General features: G+C 46.0%; 1 protein-coding gene across 1 annotated transcript; it reads left to right on the top strand.

The window, feature by feature from the left end:
- The first annotated feature begins 338 nt into the window (after positions 1 to 338).
- On the top strand, positions 339 to 7,809 carry GATD1 (glutamine amidotransferase class 1 domain containing 1). Its single transcript, XM_075712796.1, has 8 exons — positions 339 to 429; positions 2,019 to 2,095; positions 2,491 to 2,596; positions 3,194 to 3,301; positions 3,935 to 4,029; positions 5,195 to 5,288; positions 7,215 to 7,326; positions 7,788 to 7,809. Exons 1-8 carry the CDS (start codon positions 339 to 341, stop codon positions 7,789 to 7,791), a joined length of 687 nt encoding a protein of 228 aa, XP_075568911.1. The 3' UTR covers positions 7,792 to 7,809.
- The last annotated feature ends 48 nt before the right edge of the window (positions 7,810 to 7,857 follow it).

Genomic DNA, 7,857 nt, shown 5'->3' with positions numbered 1-7,857 from the left:
GGAAAGGAAAAATAAAAAAAAAAAAAACAAACCACCAGTGTAAAGCTGGATGAGGAAAACAGCGCAGAGCTTGAGGAGAGCTGCTAAGGACGCCAAGGCGCTGACTAAAAAGGGGAAATGAAGCATGGCGCGGTAACGGGGGGGATGCAGGTGGGAGGTGCCACCAGCTGACCCCCATGATCCGCCCTGGCGCTCCCGGAGGGGCTAAAAGGCACCGCGGCCCCCTCAGGCCCTTCGCTCCCCTCAGGCCCTTCGCCCCCCTCAGCGCCTTCCCGCCCTTCGCCCCCCGCCCCTCAGGCGCCGTCCCCCGCCCCGCCGCACTGCGCATGCGCGGCCGCATGAGGAGACGGCCCCCGCCCCCCCCCCGCGCCATGGCGGAGCGGCTGGGCAAGCCCAGCTGCCTCATCGTCGCCAGCGCCGCCGCCGCGGGTGAGACGCTCTCGGGGAGCGGGACTCCCCGTCCCGCCGGGCCCCGCTCCTCCCGTCGGTGCGCCGGCCGTGCGGGCTCCCGCGGCCCCGCCGCCACCCCGGGGCGCTGCGGCCGGGCCCCTGCGTGCGGGGCCTTCTGCGGGCTCGGCCTTGGCGCGCCCTGAGCGGGCGGCCCCATCTTCGGGCGGCGGCGCGGCGCGGCTGTGGCTGCCGCAGGGCTCGTCCCGCTGCGCCGGGCGTCCCAGCTGCGTGCAGGGCTCCGCAGCTGAGCTCTGCGGCCGCCCACGCGTGCTTTTTGCTCGGCGAGCGGGGGGGGGGGGCGGCCCCGCGCCGCTCCTGCTGCCGCACCTGCGCCGCGCACAGCTGCGCTCGCTCGCCGAAAGGGCGCAGGTGCCTGCCCGGCGCCCAGGTGTGCGGGCGGGGGCCCGCTGCCTGCCCCTCTGCGGGGGCTGCTGCGGAGCTGGCGTGTGTGCCTGTCCTGGTTTCGGCTGGGATAGAGTTAATTTTCTTCCTAGCAGCAGGCGTAGTGCTGTGTTTTGGATTTAGTAGGAGAAGAATGTTGATAACACGCTGATGTTTTTAGTTGTTGCTCAGCACTGCTTATGCCAGGCAAGGACTTTTTCAGCTTCCCATGCTCTGCCAGGCGCACAAGAAGCTGGGAGGGGGCACAGCCAGGATAGTTGATCCAAACTGCCCCAAGGGCCATTCCATACCATATAACGTCATGCTCAGTATATAAACTGGGGGGGGGGTGGCCAGGGAGCAGCGATCGCTGCTCGGGAACTGGCTGGGCATCGGTCGGCGGGAGGTGAGCAATTGCATTGTGCATCCCTTGCTTTGGATATTGTTATTATTATTATCATTATTGTTATTATTATCATTACTATTTTACCTTATTTCAATGATTAAACTGTTCTTATCTCACCCCAGGAGTGTTTCTCACTCCTACTCCTCCGATTCTCTCCCCCATCCCATCGGGGTAGGGGGAGTGAGCGAGCGGCTGCGTGGTGCTGAGTTGCTGGCTGGGGCTGAACCACGACAGTGCCCTAACCCTAACCCTAAACCACGTTCCCTTCCTTCCCTCTGCCCTCCCTGGAACTGCCCAGCCCGGGCAAACAGAATACCTGCATTTCCCAATACATCATAGAATCATGGAATGCTTTGGGTGGGAAGGGACCTTCAGAGCCCACCCAGCCCAGCCCCTGCAGTGCCAGGGACAGCTTTAACCAGCCCAGGGTGCTCAGAGCCCCGTCCAGCCTGGCCTGGGATGTTTCCAGGGATGGGGCCCACACCACCTCTCTGGGCAACCTCTTCCAGTGCTTCACCACCCTCAGTGTAAAAAATTTCTTCCTTATATCCAGTCTAAACCAATTCTTTTTTAGTTTAAATCCGTTATTCCTTGAATTCGCTCACCTATAGCGAAGGCTGTGCGTTTCTTACATCTTAAAATAACCCTGTGAAGTGGGTGAGGGCTTTTAAGATGAGCAAAAAAACCCAAGCTGGTGTACTTTGCTAGATGAAATGAGCCAGTGTGGCTGGGATTAAAACACAGCTCTTGTTTCCTTACGTTGCTGGACTCTCTTTTTCAGGTGTGTCAGCCCAGTCCTTCCTTCACTGCTTTACGCTGACTAGCTCTGCTTTTAATCTGCAAGTTGCAACTCCTGGGGTAAGTAAAAATGGGCGGTTACTCCGATTTCAGTCTGAAACCAATTGATATCTCAATTGACAAGAGAGAATGATACTAAACTTCTTTTGAGAGGTGTTTTAGTGGCTTTACAGATTAAGGGACTTTTTTTTTTTTTTTTTTAAATTTTGTTTTCTTAATATTGAAACGAATGCATGCTTTTTACAGTATGGTTCTGAACTTCTCTGCCAAGTATCTGTTACCCACAAAGAGTGGAGGAAGAACTACTAGAAGAACTAATTCAGTGGGAAAAATGGCAAACTTCAGGATTTTGAGAGCTAAACTCTCTCAAAATACCACATGGTTATCCTTCAAGAAATGTAGTGGATGTCTGTGCAGTGATCCTAACCACAGTCTCTGAACCACATTTTCCCTAGGGGAAGTCAATTGATTTTGTGGATGTGAATGAGAGCAACATGCGCTGGATACAGGACTTTCGTATGAAATCGTATGCGAACCCTGCCAAGCTGGAGTCGATTGATGGTAAAGGCTTTGCTGTCGGCAAATGTGTCATCTCCATTCACCAGGGAAACGGATGATTATTGGTGTTAGGTCTTTAGGGAAGAATGACGCAGAAAAGGCATAAAACTTGTGGTTTGAGAGGAAGCCCTGGCAACTACAGTTGCTATTTTTTTTTTTATTTAAGGAGAAGTCCTGGCCACTACAGTTGTTATTTTCTTATTTATATTGGATTGGTAATTCTCTCTTTTTTTTAATGTATGTATAGACACTATATATATATATACACACACTCTCTCTCTCATATATATACACACACACATGCAGTATATATTGGGGTTTTTTTAAATAAATATTTTGCTAAAGTAGAAGCTAGCAGACATAGTGATTTTAAGCTTTGCCTGGGTAAGAATGTCTCATTAAGAATGTGTGTTCTTTGTCCTAAAAAGGACCTTTTTCTCCACATAGATCTCTTAGTTTCTTTAGTTCATTCAGTTTATACAGTTTTTGATTGACATATGTGGTATTGTCTTAATGTTGTCAAATCTGAAATGGGTTTATGATCAGGGTTTTTTGTATGTTACTTGTATTACAATTAGTTTATCCTTTCCTCCTTACTAGGCGCTAGATACCATGCGTTGCTGATTCCAAACTGTCCCGGGGCTATGACCGACCTTGCGAACAGTGGGTACCTGGCTAAGATACTGCAGCACTTCAGCACTGAGAACAGTAGGTGAACATCATTAGATATTTTGTTAAATAAAATAGTACTACCGTACTGTTCATGTAAGACTGTTACCTCCCAATGACTTAAAGTTTACATGGTTGAAGAGCATTCAAAACTGGAAAGAGCTGCTTTAGAGAAATGTATCTTCTCTTAAAAAGTATCATCTTTATGTAAATGCATATAAAAAAAGTATCAGTAGCTTTTCAGTGCTTGCGTCTGAAGAGGGTTCTCTGCCTTACAGTGATACAGAAGCGGCTCTCTCCAAGTCAGTAGGATTCCAGGTTCAGAGCTGAATGTGGAATGTACCAGGATCATCACTAAGGCTGTAGTTAGTCAAGGCTTGTTTGTGCTTTTCACTTACCATTTGAGTATGTGTTTTTCCTCTTTGGTGCTGTCTCTGGACTTGGAGTTAAGAGCTAGTAACTCTGCGAGACTGGGGCAATTCTTATTGTAGTGTGCAGGAAAAACCTTACAGACTAAGAAAGTACAAACAGTGCGGTACAGTTTTATTGCAGGAAGGCAACATGCTGTAACGTGAAGAATCTCATTAATGCTCCTCTGTGTGTTGGCTAGTTGAAGATGCTAACTGCTCAAATATTCTTTGATTCCCCCCCCCCCCCCCCCCCCCCGCCTAGAGCCTATCTGTGCAGTTGGACACGGAGTTGCAGCTTTGTGTTGTGCCACCAATGAGGATAAATCCTGGGTATTTCAGGGATACAGCCTGACAGGGGTAGGTTGAGCTTTCATCTGACTTCTGCTCTTTAGGGTTTTTTTTGCTGTGTGGGGGCCTATGATTTCAGGTGCTGGTGTTCCTGGTCTTATCCTAGAACTTCCTACAAATATAACTCATCAGTCTGGTACCCTTGCTTTATGTGCAAGATGTGGAGAGTTGCCATTGGCAAGGGGGCCCAGCACTGAGTGCATGAAGGGGTTGTCTCACACAGCTGTCATGTGGAGAGTGTTTTCCTTCCGATTGTTCAGTAAACTTTGAACTGAATCAATAAAATGCTGGAAGTGACTGCTGCAGCTCTTTGGATTCATAGTTGAGGGCTTTTAAGAATTACTTTTTTTGGTTTTGTGACTGCTGGAGGTAAGTTACATTTTTCGAGGTGCTTCTTCATTTTAAAAGGTAGAGGATGTTTTAGGAAAAAAAGGCTGTTTGTACAAACTGGCTTGTAATTCAGAAAGTAGGCAGATACTGTTAGTGTCTGACCTCAGACCATTTACATGGCAGTTGTACCTGTGTGCCAAGATGATGCAAACCTCTATAGTACAATTTCCAGGGTTGAAAATTTACATGCAAAGCTAAGAAATTAAGCTTATGGGACTCACAAAAGCTATCAATGTCCTGATGTGCTTGTATTCGGCATTCCAGTCCATGATAAAATATTTTAAATAAGGCGTGATGTGGCCTAGCTATAGTTGCTATGGAAACCATAAACATTCAGTTTCCTCCTGTGCATATAAAAACTGAACTAAGTACTCTTAATTTTTCTCTCTTCGTTTAAGCTGTTTCCCATATTCATTCCAAAGCGGAGCACTGTTATTTGGACTCTGCAAGTGGCACAGCATTTGTGTCCAAATGTTTGTGTCCGACAGCCAAACAGGTCTGCACTTTTGTGAAGTTAGTTGCATGCACACTGTTCAGTGTCCAGTTGATGTGTAGAAATTGCTCGGCATCATTCTTTCTTTGCTTCACTTAAGGATTTTCAGTTTCTTCCCGACAGAAAAATCCATAGAAGCTGCTTTTGGTTTTATGCTTCGTTCCTGTTTAATTTCCTGGGAGAATTGTAGGGGGAATAGAAAAAATAAATTGCAGGGGGAAGTACATGTTGGTTTTGCTTGGCTTTTTTATAAAAAGCAAGAGAGACTTAATTTCTTCTGATCTTTTTCAGCCCTCTGTGTACGAACTAGTAAGGCAGCCAAATTTTGCCAGTTTGTCCATTATTGTGGAAGATTTCGTGAAAGATTCTGGAGCTACGTTTAGCGGTATGTCGCTCTCCTGTTGTCCAGGACATGTTTCGTGGCCGCATTTTGGCAATGAGCGTTCGTGTGCCAGTTTACACACCTTAACAGGACTCTGGCAGGATCTCTCATCTTGCATTCCCATTTCGCGGATATAAACAAATACCCGAGTGGATTTGAAACGATGAGTGTTTTAAGAATGAACTCCACACGCAGTATTTTGTGGCAAAGTAGGGCAGTACAGTACAGCACGCTGATCTCCGTGACTGTCTGCGTGTACTCTTTTACCCCATGGTAAACATGAGGTTGCTTGTCCTGCTGCGAAGGAAGAAGATGTACTGCAGGGAAAGGCGTGTGCAGGAGAGTTGCCATCCACCTGCGGATGCGCAGCCCATACCTGCAGGAATGCCCGTATGTAGGTAGCATGCTGCAGCTGCTTCCTTGCTGCGTGGCAGGGAGCGTGTGCTCCACCGGCAGAGATCAAGGTCTGGATTTTGGGGATGCCTTACTCAAGCAAATGCTTCATTATTTAAAGCTGGAGGCACTGTACTGAATGTTTTTGGTTGCTCTGATAATAGTTATCTTTTACCATCAAGTATTTTACTTGTAGCTAGATCTGGTTTTGTAGCTTTTTTTTTCTTGTTTCGTTACTAGTAATTCCATTAATTATCATTAGTCAAAATGTAGAAGTTTGACTTTTGAACTGCAAAATCTGAAGTTCTGCCCTGTGTGAGAAACTAAATCCATTAAAGTATAAAAATGTCACTCTCTTCCTAGATTATTTCTGGATGTGCAGGGAAAAGTGTCATTTTCTTTCACACACTGCTTTCTTGCAGTACAGAAGAGCTACAGGGAGAATTAAATAATAAGCTATAAATGGCTCTATTCAGTTGCAGCTGTCATTCAGTCTGCTATTTTGTTAGGTAATTTCTTAGAATCTCTCCTTAAAAAGAACAATGAGATGCCTGTGGTATTGAAGTCATCCTTTATTTGACAGAATAGTGCCACCCATTGAACTGGTACAATTTGGAGTGGCCAGATAAGAGATTACACACACACACATGGCATGGGTAGGAAACAGAACCAGGCTCCTAATGCCACGTATCTATTTTTCACTGAGAAGAAATGCCACTGTCTTATCAAATTGCTGGATACTCTCTGCTTAATCCTCTTCCATGCATGCTGCTGGCAGCCTGTTTGTGTGTTTAAATGGCATCTTCATGCTTTTCAAATGAGCTGCTGCTGCCACCTTCTGCGTGATGGGTTCAGTACTGACAGTTTAAAAGCTGGTGTCTTGGTGGCACCTGTTATGTCACGCATGCTTGGTTGCAGTGGTACTGACAAATTAAGCAAGAAGAGGAAAAACACGTGTGGTTTGAAGGCACTTAGCCTGTATTTAGACAGGCTGGGAGAGGGAGAAGAAAACAAGAGTTGTTCATTACTGACAAAATAATGGTTCTATCTGGAATGAGGTGACTTAAAAATACTGGTTGGAGTATTGAACAATTCTGGTAGATATCAACATGTTGGGGTATGATAATTGGCCAGAAAATAAGTATCCTCCTGCAGGCTCTCTGTAGCACGGTGATTACAACTTTGTCTTACGTAAGAAGAGTTTATATTGTATTGCAGGGTAATTACAACTTTAAAATATATACTTTGAGGGTTTTATTATGAAAATCTCTTGATAGTTGCACTTTATCTATCTGGTGTTAACTGAATCAAGGGACCGGTCCTGCTGCCCGTTCAGAGAAGGACTTTCTAGTGAAACCATTTCAGGATTGGGGGCTCAAGATTGTCCCTGTCTGGGGGGGTTATAGATCAGCATGTCGGTCACCCAGCAAATCTGTCTGGTCCAAATCTTCTGTGTTACTTCTAGCAGAGGTGTGATACTGAAACTGAAATAGTGTCCACTGACACAATGCTTGTTGCTTTTTCTCCTTTATTTAGCCAGCAATCCGGATGCTGTACATGTCGTGCTGGACAGGCACCTGGTGACAGGACAGAATGAGAATTCCACTCTTCCTGCGGTCCAGAATCTTCTTATTCTTTGCAATGTCAGGTGAGGCAATACGGGAGATAAGAACTAGGAACAGGCAGTGGTGAGCATCTTTTAGTTTCAGGAAAATTGTCGCCAAAAAGAATTTTTTTGCTTAGGTTAACTGCTGAAGTGCATGTCATCTTTGCTTGGTCTAGCTGTTCAGCTGGTTATGTCTTTTGGTGAAAAGCATTTGTGATTATTAAAAAGAAAAAGGTGAAATGGGTTGGGAAATGCACAGCTATCTATCAGGACTGGTAAAGTAAAATGCAGAATAGGCTTCACTAAGCGCTTCTGTTCAGAGAAACATCTCTTGTGTGTTGTTCTTTGTGCTTTGGCAAGTTAGCATTTAGTCAGCTATGTTTTAGGATGCTGGGAATGAAGAGATTTAATTTCTCTGGTAATGGCCTGGCCATTTGACTGTCTTTCATCTTGTCAGATAGAAGAACACGTATAAATAACCACAAAAATCTTCTTTTGTTCAGGTGAATGTGTGTTAGAAGTCCTTTCCTGGCTGTGGACTAACGGGTCGTGTCATGTTTGGATGTGTTTCAT

Source organism: Pelecanus crispus, chromosome 6 (assembly GCF_030463565.1).
Source record: "Pelecanus crispus isolate bPelCri1 chromosome 6, bPelCri1.pri, whole genome shotgun sequence".
NCBI classification, from domain to species: Eukaryota; Metazoa; Chordata; class Aves; order Pelecaniformes; family Pelecanidae; genus Pelecanus; species Pelecanus crispus.
Note: the sequence above shows the minus strand (reverse complement) of the source record. Positions and strands in the feature narration are given on the sequence as shown.